General features: G+C 40.3%; 1 protein-coding gene across 4 annotated transcripts in view; it reads right to left on the bottom strand.

Annotated features, from left to right (window-relative positions):
* CACNB4 (calcium voltage-gated channel auxiliary subunit beta 4) overlaps positions 1 to 21,369 on the bottom strand; it is a 263,277-nt gene that overhangs the window by 17,900 nt on the left and 224,008 nt on the right. For 2 of the 4 annotated variants that reach the window (XM_060107363.1, XM_060107365.1), the window contains exons 6-11: positions 18,388 to 18,464; positions 16,852 to 16,871; positions 16,548 to 16,628; positions 15,137 to 15,195; positions 6,466 to 6,575; positions 978 to 1,129 (exon numbers count right to left, since the gene is read on the bottom strand). In XM_060107363.1, the coding sequence (XP_059963346.1) occupies positions 978 to 1,129; positions 6,466 to 6,575; positions 15,137 to 15,195; positions 16,548 to 16,628; positions 16,852 to 16,871; positions 18,388 to 18,464 (499 nt within the window). Of the gene's footprint in view, positions 1 to 977; positions 1,130 to 6,465; positions 6,576 to 15,136; positions 15,196 to 16,547; positions 16,629 to 16,851; positions 16,872 to 18,387; positions 18,465 to 21,369 lie in introns of those variants that run through there. The other 2 variants (XM_060107362.1, XM_060107361.1) reach the window with 2 other exon arrangements.

Genomic DNA, 21,369 nt, shown 5'->3' on the forward strand with positions numbered 1-21,369 from the left:
TATTTTTTTAAATTTATTTATTTATTTTTAATTTTTATTGGAGTATAGTTGATTTACAATGTTCTGTTAGTTTCAGGTGTACAGCAAAGTGAATCTGTTATACATATACATATATCCACTCTTTTTTGGATTCTTTTCCCATATAGGCCATTACAGAGTATTGAGTAGAGTTCCCTATGCTATACAGTAGGTCCTTACTAGTTATTTATTTTATATATAGTAGTGCGTATCTGTCAATCCCAATCTTCCAATTTATCCCTCCCCCCACTACCGCCCTGGCCCATCATCACTTTTTAAAATTAAAGAACACCCAAGTCAAAAGGGACCACTTTGAGGCTGTCTCACTTTTTTTTTTTTAATCTCCCCCATTGGCATAAAGATACATGGCAGATATGCCATTGTGCTCAACCACAGAATAACTATACTCCTTGAAGAACCCAACCTAAGCACAAATGTAAGGGTCTATGAATCATAGTTTCCATGAGAGATTTTATACAGTGATGTTTGACTTAAATGATAAATATATATGTACTTCTTTTTTTTTAACATCTTTATTGGAGTATAATTGCTTTACATATATATGTACTTCTTGAACTATGTACTTTCTCAACTGGGGCGAGAATATAGGTGATACAAGAATCAATATTACCTAAGAGATTTACCAAGATAGAACCTAAAGTCTCTGAAAAGCCAGACTTTACTTTTCCTCACCTTAGTTCTTTTTGTTTTTATTTTACTCTTGCATAACTGCCCAGTTTGGGAACCACAATAGACATTGAGCTTCTTGAAGGAATAAACTATTCTTTATGTGCTATCTCGAAATTTCTAGAACCTGTACAGAACAGGTGAATTAAAAACTGCTCATTAAAAGGGTCTCAACAAGACATTCTCCTTGCCCACTAACAAAAATGCACAGAGCAAAAAATATTTCAGAAGAAACAAGCTTCTAACCCTTAAGACAGAAATGATCTGATTACCTTTGGAGATGAGACTTTTACATGAACAATAATTGGTGCTAAGGAAGTCTTTATAAGTTGTGCTGGGTGATTGATGGTGTCTGCATCAAGAACAACCAGTTGCAAAGATCTTGCCAACTCAAAGATTCTTTCAATTTCACTTTGTACTTCCGCTAAAAGGAGAAATAACAAATAACAGGTCATGGTATTTTTATTAATTAGTTCCTATATTTAAAAAATAGTACCTCTTTCAGATGTTAGCCTACATTGCAAAACAGAACATTTTGAATTTTCATAGTCCTACCTAACTTAAGATCTTTTCTAAAGAGAGATGGGTTGAGTTTTACATAAAACCAAACAGTTGGTGGAAAAAATTGAGAAGGCTCTCTTGATTTGCTTCTTATGCTCACCCTAATATTTAGCTATTTACATAGCTATGTTGGTTTTGATTGTGGTTTTGTTCTAAAGAACTTTTATTTTAGCTATAGAAGTTGCAACTACATTTTAGAAAGCAATCGAAATACATGTGCAGAGCAACATCATATGGAAAGCAAATTACGCTGAAATACGCCTACCAATCAACAACATGCATATTAATATTTTATGGATGTTTCATAACATCTCACAACTGATCTATTTGGACTGATATGCACAATTTTGTATCCCTGTTAAATGTTCTGGATCTACTCTTACAACTATCATATTGCTAAATCTTCATTCAAGTGTTAGGGCCAGTGGACTTGTTCTAAGGCATAATTATCTTCAGTATTAAAATAAAAAAAAACAAAAAACAACCTAAGATCAATTATATTAAAGTGCCACAATGCATTTAAATGCAAATCTGCTTGGCTTGCTGTAATAGCCAACTGACCTGAATCTGTGCACGAATCTGGTCAAACGAAAAATCTAGTTATTTTCAATGTCAAAAGCAATCCAGCTATTTTTTAAGCAAAAATTAAGTAGATTATCTATAGAAACATAATATGGCTTTCTGAAATATAAAAAGCTTTTTAATATATATTTTTATAAATCACCTGATTTATTGATCATGTCCACAGTCTGAATTAGTCTATTTAATTTTCAGAGAGACGATCTTGTTTGCTTTTTGCTTATTTTCATTTTTCGCTATAGGCATGACCTACCAATGTTGTAATCTTATCCAAATTACACAGAGTAGACGAAGCTACCTAATTTAAATTATTTCAAAGATGGCCTAGGCAAAAGTTGATGTTGCTCTAAATATCCTCATTGAAAAGGGTTTGTACCAGAATCCCGTGATTTGTTTTGCTTATTCAGTATAAATTCAAATTCATGTTACCCACCAAAAATTCTCCCTTCCATAACCAGATAGATTGACAGGGTGTGTGGAATCATGAATGCTCAAAACTATCATGTAACTCTATTTTCTAGGGCTTTGCTAATAGCATAAAATTCTTATTTCCCACAAAATCACTGATGTTTAATGCATGATCTGTATAAGAAGTATGAATTTAATGAGTCATTAGAACCCAGTAGAGGCTGTTCAGTTCAACTTCTGACTCTCAACATGTTCTCTGGTTTCCCTCATATAATGGGTTGAATTGTATCATCCCCAAATTCATATGTTGAAGTCTTAACCCCTCAGTACCTCAGAATGTAACCTTATTTTTGAGACATCGTCTTTACAGAGATCATCAAGTTAAAATGAAGTCATTAGGGTGGGCATTACTCCTATATGACTAGTGTCTTTATAAAAAGGTGAAATTTGGAGACAGGCACACACACAGGAGAACACCACGTGAAGATGGATGCAGAGATTGGGGTGATGCTTCTACGAGACAGGAATGCCAAAGATTGCCAGCAAACCACCAGAAACTAGCAGAGAGGCATGGAACACCTTCCTCACAGCCCTCAGAAGGAAACAACCCTGTGGATACCTCGATCTTAGACCTCTAGCCTCCAGAACTCTGAGACAATAAATTTCTATTGTTCAAGTAAAAAAAAAAAAGGCAACATATCTATCATTTTTCATATTATCCAATACCAATAGCCTGAAAGATTTCATGTTGCTCTGAAAGGTGACTAGTTTTCAATATATTAATGTAAAGAATCTGGACAATTTGGCTTATTTGCAAAATTCTGAAATATTTTCTACATTTATTAGTAACAATAAACTACTTGTCCCTTTTTTCTCATGTCAGAAACAGAAAGATTTTTTTAATGAGAGAAGTTTGGAAAGTAAAGTTAATTTTTATTGTAGTAAGTTTCATTTTTTTTTCTTTTTTCATTAAACTGCCACTAGTTTAAGGTAACTCCTGGCCAGGACTGTACTAGAACAAGGTTATCTTGCTTTAAACTTCAAATCTGAATACAATATTTTCTGAAGTAGCAAAAAGGCAGCGACGCAAAGTAGCAAAAAGGCAGTGACGCAAAGTAGACTGTCACGGTACAAAGAACCCGTGAGGCACTCTGAGTCTCTGTGTAAATAGTTCAGAGAGACCTGGGCCTTATTTACTTTGCACCAGCCATGAGGCAAGTGTGGTGTTTTTTGGGAGTTTTTTTGGCCACGCCACGCAGCCTAAGGGATCTTAGTTCTTGGACCAGGGGTTGAACCCGGGCCTGGCAGTGAAAGTGCAGTGAAAGCACCAAGGGCAGGCACACCTACAGCTTAACCAAAACAAAACTTGGGTAATGGATATCAACAGAGAGGTACTCGGGCAGAGCAGGCCAGGAGGCTGCAGAGGTCCACCCTATATACTGGAGTGGGTCCAATATTTGGATAATATGTATATGGAATACAATAAATAAATTATACGTGTGAGCAAGACATATTTATCTACACAGCTCAGTTTCTTTAAAGAAAAACTTTAACCAAACACAACAATCTTGACTACCCAGGCGGATTCCAATCAAAGCTTTATCATGATCTTATTCCAGACAAATGAACTCTGAGAAGTCATGGACCATGAAGCTGGAGGGACCTCAGTGAACACTTCTATAACTTGACCACAACTGGTCTGGACCCACCTCTCCCCAGCATCTCTGTCACCTGTGACCTTTCTCTTATATCCAAAGGCTTAAACTACTGCAATGGCTCCCTGTGGCCCAAAGCAACATTTTCCAAAGGCAATATCCTGGATCACTAATCTCATGAGATAGCCTACGTAAAGAAGGGGATTTTTGCAAGGGAGATATCACATGCTATAATAGTTTCTCTTGCAATTTCAAATGTACATTACCCTCTTTATCTTAATGCCTCTAAGAAGTGTTGCAGTGAAGAAATCTGACTATCTAATCCGTAAGCTTCAAATTTATTTGACTGCGGAAAACATACTATTAGTATCCTTTAAAATCAACATTCTGTGGAATCTATTTTGGGGTCTCTTTAGCAAGGCGTACTAGAGCCTTAACATACTGGCCTTGATCTGTTTTTTCAGTCTCTTCTGTTGCTCTCAAATCATGCCCCCTACTTCCTTTTTCTAAATATGCTCTGCACAAAACAACTTGTTTCTTAACCACACAGTGTTTATATGTCAATGCCTTTGTACATTCTTGACTGCCCTAAGAACCAGCTCAAAAAGAACTTCTGTGAAGTCTTCTCAGACACCTCTTACTCCCTACCCTTCTTTCTTTATACTTTTAGTACTTTGCTCATAATTCCATCATCACACAGTACTTTAACCATCACTCCCCTTTTTCTGTTTGCCTGTGGCTAAGGTACTTTGCCTTATTTACGTCTGTATTTCCTAAGTCTGGTACAATGCATGGCAGTAACAAGTGTTCAAGAAACATTTGATGAAAGAATCTATACATGTGCATTAACAAGCAGACAAATGGGCATAAGTGGCTCACATAGTGGTTATTATAATAGGCTGCCATTAAATTATCTCCAATGGTTGTGGGAGTTATGACTTTACAGAGTAAAAAGGAAAACCAGTGAACTGATATCTACTTTGTTTCTTCCTCAATATTTACACCAACCCCACTGCACCCACTCCACTGACTCTGACAACAGGTGACTACATAGGTGATATGGAATGACCTCACAGAATGCCCATTACACTCTAGGCTGGTGCAAGATGGCTGAAAAAGTCAGGCAACCTAGCTTATGTATTTAAGTGTCCTTTAGCCTCTCATTATACATCAGAGGAAGGAATGGTTAAGAGTCAAAGGCACTGTGAGGAGTGGAGAGGAGGGTGGAAGACAGGAGAACAGAGAACAGATGCTTATTTGAGAAACCTTCAATCTAATTTGGTATCCTTGTCACCCATGATATACTACTTTAGTCAGCTACCTAATCTGATTCATCATCATCAACTCTGCCATCATCACCCCTGAAGGTCAAAATACTGTGCCTTTAAGAGTGTTTCACTCTGTCTGTGGAAGGCTCCAAATACAGAACTAAAGAAGGAACCACCGATGTCTGGGATTCTGCTCTCACAAACGCTGACGACTGTCCCATTTGGTAGGTTCAGCATTCTTTCAAAAAGCAGCCATCCAACAAACATTTATTGAGCAATTACCATGTGCCAATCCCAGGCCAGGAATAGAGATGACACTCGTCTCTTTCCACCTGCACAATTCTTGGCATAGCCTTCAATGGACACTTGATGGGATATTTGGGCATGCAATCTATCTTAGAAACCTTAATTTTAGAAAAAGTTTTCTATCACCTACAGAGCTCATTTAAGTAGTTTTTTTTTTTTTAAATGTAGTGGCATAGGAAAACCCTGTCTTTCCTACTCTGCCCATGAGGAAGAGGGCAGTAAAGCAAGCTGCCCTCAAAATGTGAATACAAAAGAGAGTTATAAGTGGACTACACCACTCTGGGCCACCATAGAAACCACAAACAGGTTTTTGAGATGAGTGATATGATTCTCCTGCAGCCTGGACCCACTTCTGTGGTTGGTGAATCCATCCTCCACAGCCTTGCTCCTGCATGGCTTGACGGACCTAATCACATATAGTGCTTTTTCTTCTCCATCATGGTGAATTTCAGGATGCTTTCTGATTGGTGCACCAGGAAAGACATGTTTAAACTCCCTGAATGGTATTAATGGTGGTTGCTACTTCCACTTAAGGATGTGACTACTCTGGGCACCAGCTGGCAGCAGAAACCACACTGAGAACATCATTATCTAGCTTCCTTCTAAGGATCTGGGAAAGGTGGTCATCTCATTTCCTTTCATGTCAGCTGTGACTTAGGTATGACAGATATCATTAGCCTCACTGAGAAGCTCAGGCAAAGCAGGGATGAGTGGTTTCACGTGTTGAGGCAGTAACAGAGGAGGACAACCTGTTGAGGATTCTTCCTACCAGACTACTAATTAGCTAAGTGCCTGGAGCTGAGAAAGAGGAGTCTCAGGCTACTGCAGGACTCTGCTCCCTGCTTTTCCATGGCTAGCCTTCTCGTCAGTTAATCAGCGCTTCCCCTTCAGAATGGGGAAAATGGGCACATTGGAAAGACATTCACAAATGCAACATGTGTCACCCCAGTCTGAGAGCGCAGTACCACATTTGAACATCTTACCTAAGCTGGACCGAGTGTTTGAGCGTTCAATTATTGCTCTCTTGCTGGGATTATTTAGGACAGACCTCTTAGCAAGAGAAATGTCAGCTGTCACTCTTGTTATTGATATCCTATGAATAGGAACACAGAACAGAACAAGCCAGTAAAAATGTCGTGGGCTCTCCAAGAGATTTATAACCACAGTACTTAATAACCGCCTCACATACTATACTGCAACCACAGTGCAATAAACATTGGCCACAAGTATTTTTAAATAGGATTTGGCTAGCATTAAAATACAGGCAGAGCAGAATGGAGGAAGGTTTTGGCTATTTAACAAAAAAAAAGACTCCAGGAAAAATGCAGCTCTTCCTCCACTATTGTCTGCCTTGCCGAATTCTCCTTATAATGCACACCATACCAGGAGGGAATCAAAACATATGAATAAATCATGCTCTTTCTAGGAAGCAGCAATACAATTTCCCCACAATTCACAGTTGATTTGCTCTTGAACAAGACTTTCAGAAACTGCAAATGCTCTGCCCAGGTGCATCAATGCTGCTGGTCAAAGTGGGAAATCCTCTTCATTCCAATCATCAAAGACAATCAGCTCTGTTGCATTCCTGATGCTCAACAGTTAACTCATGGTACATGAAGCATTTCGCCACAGGCCCAAAGGAATGTTTCATTTCTAAGAATATGAAAAATATGATTTCTTTTCTGCAGGCACAAGGATTCTTCAGCATATGTGCATATTGCTTTGAATGCATATTGTGGGCAGTAATAAGACACTATTGCTGAAGGCAATATAAGGATTGTTCCAGAATTTCCATAAGTTAGAAAGTGTCCTGCAGTCATGCAAGATAAGAATAAAACCGAGACACTGCAAATGAATGGAGACAGGGGTCTATCTGTATATGATGAGAATCTCTGGAATTTATAATTTTAAAATTCTTTATTTTAAGCTGGGATCGCTCAACTTCAGATCATGATCTACCTGCAGAATGCAAAGAATGCCTCTCTAAGCCAGCTACTGCCATCACGGGCCCTTCTTCATTCTTGTCTCCAAAACTTGGCAGAGTTCCAAGAAGGAGACAAGAAGAGTCCCGGGGCTTCCCTGGTGGTGCAGTGGTTGAGAGTCCGCCTGCTGATGCAGGGGACGCGGGTTTGTGCCCCGGTCCGGGAGGATCCCACGTGCCGCGGAGCGGCTGGGCCCGTGAGCCATGGCCGCTGAGCCTGCGCGTCCGGAGCCTGTGCTCCGCAATGGGAGAGGCCGCAACAGTGAGAGGCCCACATACCGCAAAAAAAAAAAAAAAAAAAAGAAGAGTCCCACCCCTTCCCTTTTATACTCACTGCACTCATTCTCCCCCACTTTCAAACGCCTCTAGCTGGTGGAGCAGGGAAGAGGGTAGAGTTATCAACAATGATTGAGTCATATGTCATCTCACACCTATTTGGGGACAACACTGTCAGCATCTCAGGAGACTCTTCACCTGACTTCAGGGACCTGAATCCTTGGGGAGAGTTTAAAATAGTCCTTTTCATAAATGGTTGGAAATGATTTCTTTAAAGCAACAGGCTGTGCAAAAGTTCTGGTGCTCTTTTAAAGCAAAGTGCTCCTTGTTTGCATTGTTGTATATATAAGCTATAGATGGTCAGGAAGTTTAAAATTGTTTAACTTCTTAGAATTTTTTAGGCTCTAATAAATTATTTGAGGCATCTTCAAATTGTCTTCTGCAGAAATCAAGAATTTTGTGAAATACATCTCGGGCCACTGAGAATGTTAAATGGGGGCTGAGTAGGCCAGGAGGGCCCCAGCTTTCTGACCCTCAATGCCAGGCAAACACCCCTGCATTTATGTTTTCTAAACAGAGGGCTTATCTATGATTTCATTGTAAGAACTTGTTCAACTGCTAAAAGATATTGGAAAACACTGGTCTGTACAACTTCTTCATTTTTTAAAATTAATTAATTAATTAATTAATGTTTGGCTGCGTTGCGTCTTTGTTGCTGCACGGGGGCTTTCTCTAGTTGCGGCGAGCAGGGGCTACTCTTTGTTGTGGTGCGCAGGCTTCTCATTGCAGTGGCTTCTCTTGTTGTGGAACATGGGCTCTAGGTGTGCAGGCTTCAGTAGTTGTGTCTCGCAGGCTCTAGAGCACAGGCTCAGTAGTTGTGACGCATGGGCTTAGTTGCTCCATGACATGTGGGATCTTCCCGGACCAGGGCTCGAACCCGTGTCCCCTGCATTGGCAGGCTGATTCTTAACCACTGCACCAGCAGGGAAGTCCCACTTCTTCATTTTATCAAGAAGAAAAGTGAGCACAGAGAGGAAGTTACACATGGTTATTTAGAGTCTAAGAAGGTCTAAAGCACAGGCCCCCAAGCACCAGGCCAGTACTTAGTCACCTGACTCATAATTCTCTTGCAGTTTCAGTTTTCTTCTCCAGCAACCCTGAATCTCCTGATACCAGCCACATCAGCAAGTGCAGATCTTGGCCACACGCTGAGAGATGGTCAAGATCTAAATCAGGTTAAAGTCAGTGAAGCCCACATCTGAGTCTCCATTACTCAGTTGGCTGCTGCCCTTGAGGCATGAAATCTCATAGGTAGTCTTTGCGGTCATAGCTTCTTTTACCTACAGAAGAGAATTTGCTTATTTTTGAGTTTCTGGGTTTTTTGTTTGTAGTTTTAAGAATGGAGCTGCTGGTTAGAAACATACAGTTAATTTCCAGAGCAATTCAAATATATGACTGGAGACAAGTGGGTTGGTTTAGGGCCAGAATTCAACCTTCTAGAATAATGATTTTTAGAGGGCCCAAAGAGTCTATTCTGCTTCGGTGAAAATCAAATTTGCTAGTTCTGTACTAGCCAAATAGTGACGCTTGGTTCTTAAAACTTGAAAGGATTATCAACAGATGTGCACTCTTATTTTTTCTGGGTTTTAACACACTTTTACCAAGCCATTTTCAGACACATCCAAAGTTTTACCAAAAAAACAAAACAATAACACACATACACAAAAACGGAAAAAAAAAACTGCTTCATGTATTCACAAACCAGGAAAAGGTGTGGACAATAAAAGGTTCTTTTTCTTCTTTTATTGGTCAATAAAATAGCAGCTAATTTGTTAATACAGGATATTTCTTAATAAAAATACACATTATGAAACAGCTCAGGAGAAGACAGACACAGCTCCAGAAACCCTCTAATAAGACAAGAAGGAGTTTTTATTTTCCATGCAAAGATGCTTACTATTATCAAACTCAGACACCAAATCCAAACTTTTTTGTTGTTTAAAAGGCTCCCCAGCAATGTAATTACATTCATCATTAAATGCTAGTCTATTTACTTTTTTTTTTTTACTTAAAAGTTATACCCTTTCTATTTCTTTTCTTGCTATACTCACATCCTCTAGTGTCTTTCAGTATTTCTATGTATCTTATTTGATATACATCTCTAAAAAGTTCCCTTGGAAACTTTTTTGTGATGTGGTGTCAGTAATTACTAGCCCGGGGATAGATAAAAGACTAAGAGAAGTGCAGTTCCCCAGCAGACTGGGTATATATCTCTAAATCTAGTAAATCTGAACCCTAATTGTTGCTTATTTCTGGTTTGGAATTCATTATTTCTGCAGTCCATCATGTGCTATGCGTATTAGTTTTCTGTGATTTTTCTATGGAAAGACATTACTCTTAGGTGAGACACACTCATTCAACAATAATTAGTATTTCCATGTTGATAATGGAACAGCTAAAGATCCTTCTATACTCTATCCTTGCCACATCTAATATGCAACCCTGTTAGTATATTAGTTTTTATTAAAACTCTTAGACTTCCTTCACAAAGGAAAAACATTCCAAAGATCAGACAGCACAGTGTCAGGAGAACAGGAATGGAAGGCATATGTAGACCTCGGTACTCTTCCTGGGTCTTCCTCTTGGCTGGTTGTGTGACCATGGTCAAGTCATGTCATCTTTTGAGCATCAATATCATAATAAAGTGGTGATAGTGGCTTTGTTGAATTATCTCACAGGATTGTCATTAGGAGCAGACCAGGTAATATATAAAAGTGCTTTCTTAAATAATTATTCATAGTGTCCTATGTTGATAGGCACATATAATAATGTATACAAGGTAGTTGTTGGAGATTTGAGACTTGAAGGAGACAGTTTCTTAATATTCTATCCTCAAAAGTTAGCAGTCTATGGGCTTCCCTTGTGGCGCAGTGGTTGAGAGTCCGCCTGCCGATGCAGGGGACACGGGTTCGTGCCCCGGTCCGGGAAGATCCCACATGCTGCGGAGCGGCTAGGCCCGTGAGCCATGGCCGCTGAGCCTGCGTGTCCGGAGCCTGTAGGCCACAACAGTGAGAGGCCCGCGTACCGTAAAAAAAAAAAAAAAAAAGTTAGCAGTCTACCATGAACTCTCCCATTCTTGGAGTCTGTGAAATTTATATATACTTTGAGGATGGGAGAATAAGGTCAGACATGTTGCAATCAAAATCTGCTAATTTAAAAAATCATATTTGGCATTAAAGTGTTCAATTAATTATCTCTAGTGCTTGAATGTCCACTGATGAGTCTGCATTTGAATAGAGAGTAGGAGGAGGAGATAATAAGAGGATGATATTGGTTATGAAACAGAAGGCACTGTATTGTTCTTTTCCATTTGTTGACTGCAAATCTTCCATGTCTTGGCTGCTTTGTGATAGCATCAGCTGTTGCCATTTCCTTTTATAAATAAATACTACTTCTTTGAGTCTCCCTAAATTATATTCTTAGCCTCTTTTCTTCAAATTCTTTCTCAAACTTTTTTTTTTTTAAGCATTCCTTGGCTAATAGATTCAGATCCTATTTGTATGTTCATTTATGATTTGGGGCCATAATCATGTCAGTTACAAAGTGTCCTATAACTGCCATAGAGCTGATCTGATCCAGTTGTCAAAAAGCCTAAAGTTACAACTTTGTTGGGATTTGAAATGTTAGCATAGGTCAACAAATTGCAATTGGTTTGACTGCTTGCTGTTCAGCCTATGAATGGTAGATTCAACCAGCTGAACAAACCTCATCTGAAAGGATGATCCCCGTTGAATGTTTGTGGTGTTAAATGAAGAGAGAAAAGCTCCATGCCATTGTGCATCTACTGTGTCCCTGCCAGGCTGGTGCCACTGTAGCAGCTCATTAGGCTCACTTAGTTTATGACCTGTGCATAGGAATTGTCACTATGTGTGGAGATCCACATGTACAGGGGTTCCCTCAGGAAGTATTTAGTATTTTGCTTTCCATTTTTCTTACATAGAGTCTAGTTAGGCCCTACAATAGCAATAAAATTGTAAAATAAGTAAGTAGCTTTAAACTGATACAAATAATTTCTAAGGTATCATAAAAAAATAAGCATATGATTCTGTAATAGTCAATGTTGGATTTTTTTTTTTTTCTTTTCCTTTTTGCGGTATGCGGGCCTCTCACCGTTGCGGCCTCTCCCGTTGCGGAGCACAGGCTCCGGACGCGCAGGCCCAGCGGCCATGGCTCACGGGCCCAGCCGCTCCGCGGCATATGGGATCCTCCCAGACCGGGGCACGAACCCGTATCCCCTGCATCGGCAGGCAGACTCTCAACCACTGCGCCACCAGGGAGGCCCCAATGTTGGATTTTAATCCAATTTGTTGAATTACTTTTTAGCCAAGATCTGAAAAACAGTATTGAAGAAGCAAGCCTTTTAGCCGTGTTTTTTTTTTTTGTTTGTTTGTTTTGTTTTGGCTCTTTCTGAAAAAGAAAAGACTTTATCCTATTTTGTCTAACCAACTGCATTCATAGCCAGTGAAACACTGTGTAGGTTTCCATTAGAACATATTGTTTATGTTGTATTGCTGTGCAAAAGCCCACTGTGTAATTGTTCTCTTGGCTGGTTTCAATTAAAGACTATTTGTTGTTTTCTCTCCTTTTATTAATTGGTAAACATAACACAGCAGATTGTCATGGCTCAGAATGTAAGGATATTCCCCACACAGCAGACATGTCAGAGTCATTGTGCATCCACATTGCACATTTCTTCTTCCTTACCAAAGTCTATATATACTCAACCAATGAATTCATTATCATTTTTCTGCTGCACTGGCCTCTTCTAATTTGAAAGTAAATCCACTCTCCTACTCCCACTTTTAATACCTAGCTTTCTCCAACTCTGCCATACATCAGATCTCTCTAGGGCTGAGTCTCTTTCTCCAGCTATTACTTTTGCTGCTGCTGTATTCTTCCTCATATCTCCAGACCCTCTGCTGTGCCATCAGACCCCATGGAACACTTGGCATTGAAATTTTAATTCTATTTCTACTAAAACCAACTTCAATAGTGTGTACAAGTGTTTGGTGAATCAGGTAGCTCTAGCTGGTAAATCTCTGCTCTTACAATTAAATGCATTTCCTCTTTCTGGGTCTGAAGATTGAGGAAGAACCTCAGATTCTTCATTCTTGAAGGCAGTAATTAAGTCACTCACTTTCTCTTTGCTAAATTATAATAATTCCTTTCTTCTTTTCCACAGGTCCTACCTTTCAAACCTTTAATTACACTGCCGCTTACAAGGATTTTAAGCGGGGGCCAAAACAATCTAACAGAAGCTTAGATTGCATAGAGGATGGCATTTGTTCAGCTCAAGGGCTGTTATGGGGCCACAGGATGAGGCACTTCTCAGAACTTCCTTAAATAAAGGCACTGCAGGTTAGAGCCATGTGACTCTAAGCACAGCTGAAGGAAGTGTGATTGACTGAGCCAGTCATGTCAGCTGCGGCCAACCCAGGGAGAGCTGCATGAGGATAAGGGTGATGGCCTCTGTCATCGGAGGCAAGGACCAACACCAATATTATTAACTTAAAGAGTCAGAGTTCAGCTGTTTCTTTGTAATGATTTTTTAAGAAGTAATTTCCCAGTAGTCAAAAGTTTTCCAACAGAAGAAGGTTATCCATCTACCTGTGGTTTGGGGACATAAGAAATTAGCCTAAAAGGACTTTTACATTTCCTTCCAACTCCAAGAGTCTAGTGCTCAGTGCTTTTCACTTGTTTTCTCTGAAATTACTTCATTCTCTGCCTATTTGTTTAAAAAAAAAACAGAAACAAAAACAAAAAAACAGAGAATAGGATACATACATGGCTTTCTTATTAAGCCCTTTGTGTCCACTAGATAAATGTGGCAGACTATTATTTGTTCAGCAAAATCCATTTACTCTTCCTCTTGGGCACACAGCTAGACTGTAATTCCCAGCCTCCTTTGCAATTAGGTGTGGCCACATGACTAAGTTCTAGCCAATGAAATGTGAGAATGATGTGAGTCACTTCCAGGCCAGCTTGCTCCTCTCTCTACAGCTAATTGGAGAGACCAACTCCAGGTCAAGGGTCCCAAATGACAGGCAGGACAAACTTTTTGCCCAGTCCTTCCCTCCTCCACACTACCCACCATCCCAGCTGAGGAACACCTGCCTCAGACTATTAAATGAGCAACACTAAGCTTCCATTGTGTTTGATTCATTACACATTTTGGGCTCTACTTATTAAGGCAGCCTGGCCTGTACTAAGATACTTAGCAATTCACATAATGGCACTGAAGCATGCTGCTTTCTTGAACTAAAATCTCAATTATTGGAACTAAAATCTCAGTTTATTTTCTTTGTATATAGTCCCAGAAACTAACAAATATTTCAAACACAATTATCCAGAAGGTTTTTCTTTTGACAACTACATACAATTTGTACTTAAAGCATTATCATGTTTGCTTTTTTCTTAAAATACCAAATTTTAAAAAATCTATTTGTGGATATTTTAAAAATGTCTTCAAATACTTAAATATTTGATAAGCTGGATGCATTTAACCATACTTAGCACACACTAAGTTTTCTTCATTTCTAATAAGTCTTTAGGTATTTGCACATGGTTATTTTTAGATGGAGTGCATTCTGAATTGTGAAAGAGCTTGGTACTTAGTATTGAGTCAGTATGGACTTTTTACCATTTCTCTGCAAAATCAGAAACTCTTTCCAGATATTTTTTACAAAACTTAAATGATAAAATTTTCTGATGGTTAAAGACTGAGCCCTGTTGATAATGGGTCATAGTGGGATAGGATACATACAAAAGAAACCCATAAAATAGCAAAGAAATTTCTGGTAAAACAAACCCAGAACTGAACATCCAAAGAAGTACTATTCGCTACAAAATAGTCATTTTTGGAGGCTTATGATGAAAACATTTCTTGCGCTCTTCTTTTAAGGAAATTCAGTACTTTATACCTTCATATGATACACACGCATACATGCATGCACACACACAATTCCCAAATGATACTACCCAACTTGACCAGTGAGGCACAATATTTGTCAGAAATATTCTATATTTTCATTATTTTTTATAAACATAAGTTTGATATGAATTCACTAACAAGTGAGAAAATAAAGACTAACACATACACATAAATAAAACAAATGGATAATTTTCCTTCTCAAGGTCCTTTTTCTTTAAGGGCTTCAACGCTATACGTCATAACTTCATATTTTCAGAACACTTTCATTGTATTCTCCCCTGAACACTGAGTTAACTTTTAATTAGAGAACATCTGCAATCACCAGAAACATAGATCCACAAATCAATTTATCATTCATGTTTGGTTAAAGGAAAATAAAGAATACAAAAGCATCTGTATGCCTCACCTCCCATCAAACCTGTGCTTCAGGAAATCAAAGAGGGCTTTCTGCATCATGTCTGTGACCTTTGCAGAGGTGAAAAAAAAAAAAAAAGAATGAGGCAAACACACGCAGAGAGAGAGAGAAGTCAAAAGTGAGAGAGCTGAAAGGGAACGCATTCTGATGGAGCCCAGATCTGATCACAGCCACTCGTCTGGTGGAGGTGAGACAGGGCAGGGGACCGTGGACAGAGTTTTTCAAACTTAACCACTTGCACTTACTCAACTTCCCCCCTTGGTTCTCCTCCAGGGTGTTGAGGCATGAACCAGCAGTGTTCACTAGATCTAAGGCAAACCCTCATCTTTTAGGGGGTGGAACTGCCACCGAGAGTCCACGATAGGCTAGCTCTGTGCGCAGGTGCGGCCTATCCTCGGCGTACCTGAGTGGTGCCTGCCTCCAGTGAGGAGCAGCTAGAGCTCCTCAGGCCAGCCGTGGGCTCTGCCTCCTGCTAGTCTGTGCAAGTCGCTGGAAATTCTCCACGCCTAGGGCTGGATTTCTGTACCCCACTCTCCTGCTCTTTCTCTGATGTTCCTCATTGAGAAGGGGAGGGGAGGAGAGGAAGGAGAAGGGGGAAAGGGAGGGTGGGGGAGAAGGAGATGGGATTCTTAAATCTGCCTCAAAGAGACTCATTAATTCACTCAACAAATATGTACTGAATGCCTACTATGTGCCAGCCACTATGCTAACTCAGTGGGAAGGGTGCCTTGGAGGTTGCCCACCTTCAGATTTTAATGTCCTACCCACTTATCCTTATCCACGCTGGCATAAAGCCAAAATGGCAACATCTGAAATGCAGTGATCTAAGTCTTTACTCTTTTCCTTTTTGCATGGTTTTGTTTAATTAATCTCTGAAGGAGTTCACTAATACTTGTAGTGGAGTGGGTTTTTTTTTTTCTTTTATATGGTCTTTAAAGTAAAGAAGCAGAGAAATGTTTGGTGGAATATGCCATTGTCTTGAGCACCCAGCAAGGTGAGATCTGATGGTGCTTTGAGGTGAGGTTTGCTGGCATATTGCCTATATGTTCCCTTGTGCTGTTCATACTCTATTATTTCTAATAGCAACGGGAACAGTTGAGACAGAAAAAATCCTTTTCTTTGAATTGAATGCAGAGCACATTTTTGACCAGAACTTCCCATTATAAATATTTTGAGGGAGCTATTTCTGAACACTGTAATACATGAAAGACAAGAAGTGGGCCAGGGAGGGAAGAAAGAGTGAAGGGCCACACAAGCCCCACGCTGCACCTCCTGCCTTCACGAGCTGAGGGCTGGCTTCTGTTAGGACCTGTGTGAAAGCAGACCCTGAGAAGCAAGCTCCAAATGGCTGTCACCTAGGTTCTTGATCAAGAACTGAACCATAACAGACTGGTATTTGTACCTCATAACCCTTCAGTGATGGCCCCACTAACACCACCGGACGCATGGATGGCACAACGTCGTAGGGAGGGATGTGCTCCGTCTGAAAAAGATGATTGGACACGCGTGACAAGGGGAGGGTCAGCACACCTCCTCCACAGCCACAACATTCACAATCCGCAGGTCAAATGAGAAATAATGACCACAGGTCCCGCCAAGGAGACTCCTCCCTTATTTTATAGCCATTTGGGTCACTGAAATGGAGCATTGCAGGCATGTATGGATAGAAACCTTCACAGCAGATTTAAAAAGGAAACACAACTTACCACTTTTTGCTTCTGTTTTGCTAAAAGACAACAATGAGAGCCATATCAAAATATGCAATCTCTGTCATTGTTAGCACATGCTTTTAAAAGATGGAAGAATGTACCAATTCGTCCCTGTCATTTTCGTCATTTTCCAATTCACTCACTCTGCAGAGCACCACTCTATTGTTTCATACTGGTCGGGCCAATTTTGAAGACAAATGCAAAAACAGACAACCTCCTCTCCATTAGAATGGCCTTATATCCTGATTTCTGTGGGGTGGGGAGGGTGGATTTCATAATAACATTGGCTGGGCCAGTCACAGGCCGTGGGTTGATCCTGTGCTGGACACACCACGCAGTGTGGCTGACAGCAACTTGGACAAATCAAATTTGATAAAAAGAAACTTAGAATAACAATTTGGATAATAATGATCATTACCTCACTCACTAGTTATTTTTGGATTTGTAATTTTGGTGAACTATCAAAAAATTTTGAGGTTCTTTTTGTGTTCTTAAGTCTTTCTGCTCACTTTCCAGAATATTGACACATTTTTCCTACTATGTTGCTCTTAATTTCAAGTAAGTTTATAATCAGTTATTCCTATTCTTTCTTGTTTGTAATAGTGAAAAGCTGCAATGACCTAAATGTCCAACAAATGGGGATGAGGCAAAATATACTCAATACCTGATTAAAGTGGCTTTGTGGCCACCCAATCAGGTCCAGTCCATGTGCGGACAACCCAGAGACCCAGAGTTTGGTTCAGAGCCATGGAAATCAGGATTCACACGAACAAGGACCCAGATACTCAGATCTGTTCCAGAATCAATCCAGTTTCCTGCAGTTATGATAGATCAGGATAGACCTTGGATCTGTCATTCTGAATTGGTAATCCTGGATGACTTAATGCAGCATCAATTCTGGGCAGAATGAAATGAGCCTATAGGAGTCAAGGAACGTGGTAGAAGAAAAATTCCTGCTTGAATACCTCCACAGTTTCTAAATACACTAAATACACTCCTGATTGGGCTACCACTGTCTCTTCATTACCATTAATTCCAGGGCTCAGTTATCTGCTGTCCAAACAGAAGTGAGGTCATCTGGGCCCAACCTCATTCTCTGCTTCAACCCTCTCCACCTCCACAGCCCAGGCTGTACCAACACACCCTAAAGTTTTACATGGAGACTTAAACAGAGCATTTTCTTCAGACTTTACAACTTTGTAAAAACTTTTTAATTGGTTGGCCCTCACCATCTTAAAGTCTGCTGGGTTTCTGGGTGGAATAATGAACTTGCTTCTGAATGATTTGTAAAATAGAGGGCAAATAAGATTTTACAAAATTATATTACAATGATCTGAATTTCTAGTACCACAAGTACCCTTTAAATCAAATCAAATGACCATAGAAAGCAAATGAGCAATGAAAAGGTAAGTAGAAAAATCTTTAAGTCAAGTCTTTAAATTGCTTCCAAATTAGTAAAAATACTTGCATGTATTTTCAAATATTAAGAAAGGAATACATTCCATTAAAAAAAGGTTTAACTGAAACCCTCACCTGTTGATGTGGGGGTTGCTCGAAATGTCCCTGATACCATTTCTCCAAGACTTGAAGAAGAATTTCCACTGGATTTCCTAAGACACAGAAAAGGAACTTAAGACTCATTCCCCAAAGATGGCAGAGTAGAAGGACGTGCGCTCACTCCCTCTTGCGAGAGCACTGGAATCACAACTAACTGTTGAACAATCATTGACAGGGAGACAATGGAACTCACCAAAAAAGATACCCCCCATCCAAAGACAAAGGAGAAGCCACAATGAGATGGTAGGAGGGGTGCAATCACAATAAAATCAAATCCCATAACTGCTGGATGGGTGACTCACAAACTGAAGAACACTTATACCACAGAAGTCCACCCACTGGAGTGAAGGTTCTGAGCCCCACGTCAGGCTTCCCAACCTGGGGGTCTGGCAACGGGAGGAGGAATTCCTAGAGAATCAGACTTTGAAGGTTAGCAGGATTTGACTGCAGGACTTCGACAGGACTGGGGGAAACAGGGACTCCACTCTTGGAGGGCACAAACAAAGTAGTGTTCACATCGGGATCCAGGGGAAGGAGCAGTGACCCCATAGGAGACTGAACCAGACCTACCTGCTAGTGTTGGAGGGTCTCCTGCAGAGGGGGTGGCTGTGGCTCACCGTGGGGACAAGGACACTGGCAGCAGAAGTTCTGGGAAGTACTCCTTGGTGTGAGCCCTCCCAGAGTCTGCCCTTAGCCCCACCAAAAAGCCGAGTAGGCTCCAGTGCTGGGTCGCCTCAGGCCAAACAACCAACAGGGAGGGAACCCAGCCCAACCCATCAGCAGACAAGTGGATCAAAGTTTTACTGAGCTCTGCCCACCAGAGCAACACCCAGCTCTACCCACCACCAGTCCCTCCCATCAGGAAGCTTGCACAAGCCTCTTAGATAGCCTCATCCACCAGAGGGCAGACAGCAGAAGCAAGAAGAACAATTCTGCAGCCTGTGGAACGAAAACCACATTCACAGAAAGATAGACAAAATGGGGGCTTCCCTGGTGGCGCAGTGGTTAAGAATCCGCCTGCCAATGCAGGGGACACGGGTTCGAGCCCTGGTCCAGGAAGATCCCACATGCCGCGGAGCAACTAAGCCTGTGTGCCACAACTACTGAGCCTGTGCTCCAGAGCCCGTGAGCCACAACTACTGAGCCCGCACGCTACAACTGCCGAAGCCTGTGTGCCTAGAGCCTGTGCTCTGCAACAAGAGAAGCCACCGCAATGAGAAGCCCGCGCACCGCAACGAAGAGTAGTCCCCGCTCGCCGCAACTAGAGAAAGCCCACATGCAACTAGAGAAAGCCCGCGTGCAGCAACGAAGACCCAACACAGCCAAAAATAAATAAATAAATAATAAATAATAAATTAATTTAAAAAAGAAAGATAGACAAAATGAAAGGGCAGAGGACTATGTACCAGATGAAGGAACAAGATAAAACACCAGAAAAACAACTAAATGGAGTGGAGATAGGCAACCTTCCAGAAAAAGAATTCAGAATAATGATAGGGAAGATGATCCAGGGCCTCAGAAAAAGAATGGAGGCAAAGATTGAGAAGATGCAAGAAATGTTTAACAAAGACCTAGAAGAATTAAAGAACAGCCACCTAGAATAATTACAGAACAAACAAACAGAGACAAACAATACAATAACTGAAATGAAAAATACACTAGAAGGAATCAATAGCAGAATAACTGAGGCAGAAGAACAGATAGCTGACCTGGAAGACAGAATACTGGAATTCACTGCCGTGGAACAGAATAAAGAAAAAAGAATGAAAGGAAATGAAGACAGCTTAAGAGACCTCTGGGACAACATTAAATGCAAAAAAATTCACATCATAGGGGACCCAGAAGGAGAAGAGAGAGAGAAAAGACCCAAGAAAATATTTGAAGAGATTATAGTCGAAAACTTCCCTAACATGGGAAAGGAAATAGCCACCCGAGTCCAGGAAGCGCACAGAGTCCCAGGCAGGATAAACCCAAGGAGAAGCATGCCAAGACACATAGTAATCAAACTGACAAAAATTAAAGACAAAGAAAAATTATTGAAATGAACAAGGGGAAAACGACAAATAACATACAAGGGAACTCCAACAAGGTTAACAGCTGATTGCTCAGCAGAAACTCTACAAGCCATAAGGGAGTGGCACAATATATTTAAAGTTATGAAAGGGAAGAACCTACAACTAAGATTACTCTACACGGCAAGGATCTCATTCAGATTCGATGGAGAAATCAAAAACTTTACAGACAAGCAAAAGCTAACAGAATTCAGCATCACCAAACCAGCTCTACAACAAATGCTAAAGGAACTTCTCTAAGTGGGAAACTCAAGAGAAGAAAAGGACTGACAAAACTAAACCCATAACAATTAAGAAAATGGTAATAGCAACATACATATCAATAATTGCCTTAAACGTGAATGGATTAAATGCTCCAACCAAAAGACAGAGGCTCGCTGAATGGATACAAAAACAAGACCCATATATATCCTGTCTACAAGAGACCCACTTCAGACCTAGAGACACATACAGACTGAAAGTGAGGGGATGGAACAAGATGTTCCATGCAAATGGAAATCAAATGAAAGCTGGAGTAGCAATACTCATATCAAATAAAATAGACTTTAAAATAAAGAATGTTACAAGAGACAAGGAAGGAAACTACATAATGATCAAGGGATCGATCCAAGAAGAAGATATAACAATTATAAATATATATGCACCCAAGATAGGAACAACTCAATACATAAGGCAACTGCTAACAGATATAAAAGAGGAAACTGACAGTAACACAGTAACAGTGGGGGACTTTAACACCTCACTTACAACAATGGACAGATCATCCAAACAGAATATTACTAAGGAAACACAAGCTTTAAATGACACAATAGACCAGATAGATTTACTTGATATTTATACGATATTCCATCCCAAAACAGCAGGTTACACTTTCTTCTCAAGTGCA

Source organism: Mesoplodon densirostris, chromosome 8 (genome assembly GCF_025265405.1).
Source record: "Mesoplodon densirostris isolate mMesDen1 chromosome 8, mMesDen1 primary haplotype, whole genome shotgun sequence".
NCBI classification, from domain to species: domain Eukaryota; kingdom Metazoa; phylum Chordata; class Mammalia; order Artiodactyla; family Ziphiidae; genus Mesoplodon; species Mesoplodon densirostris.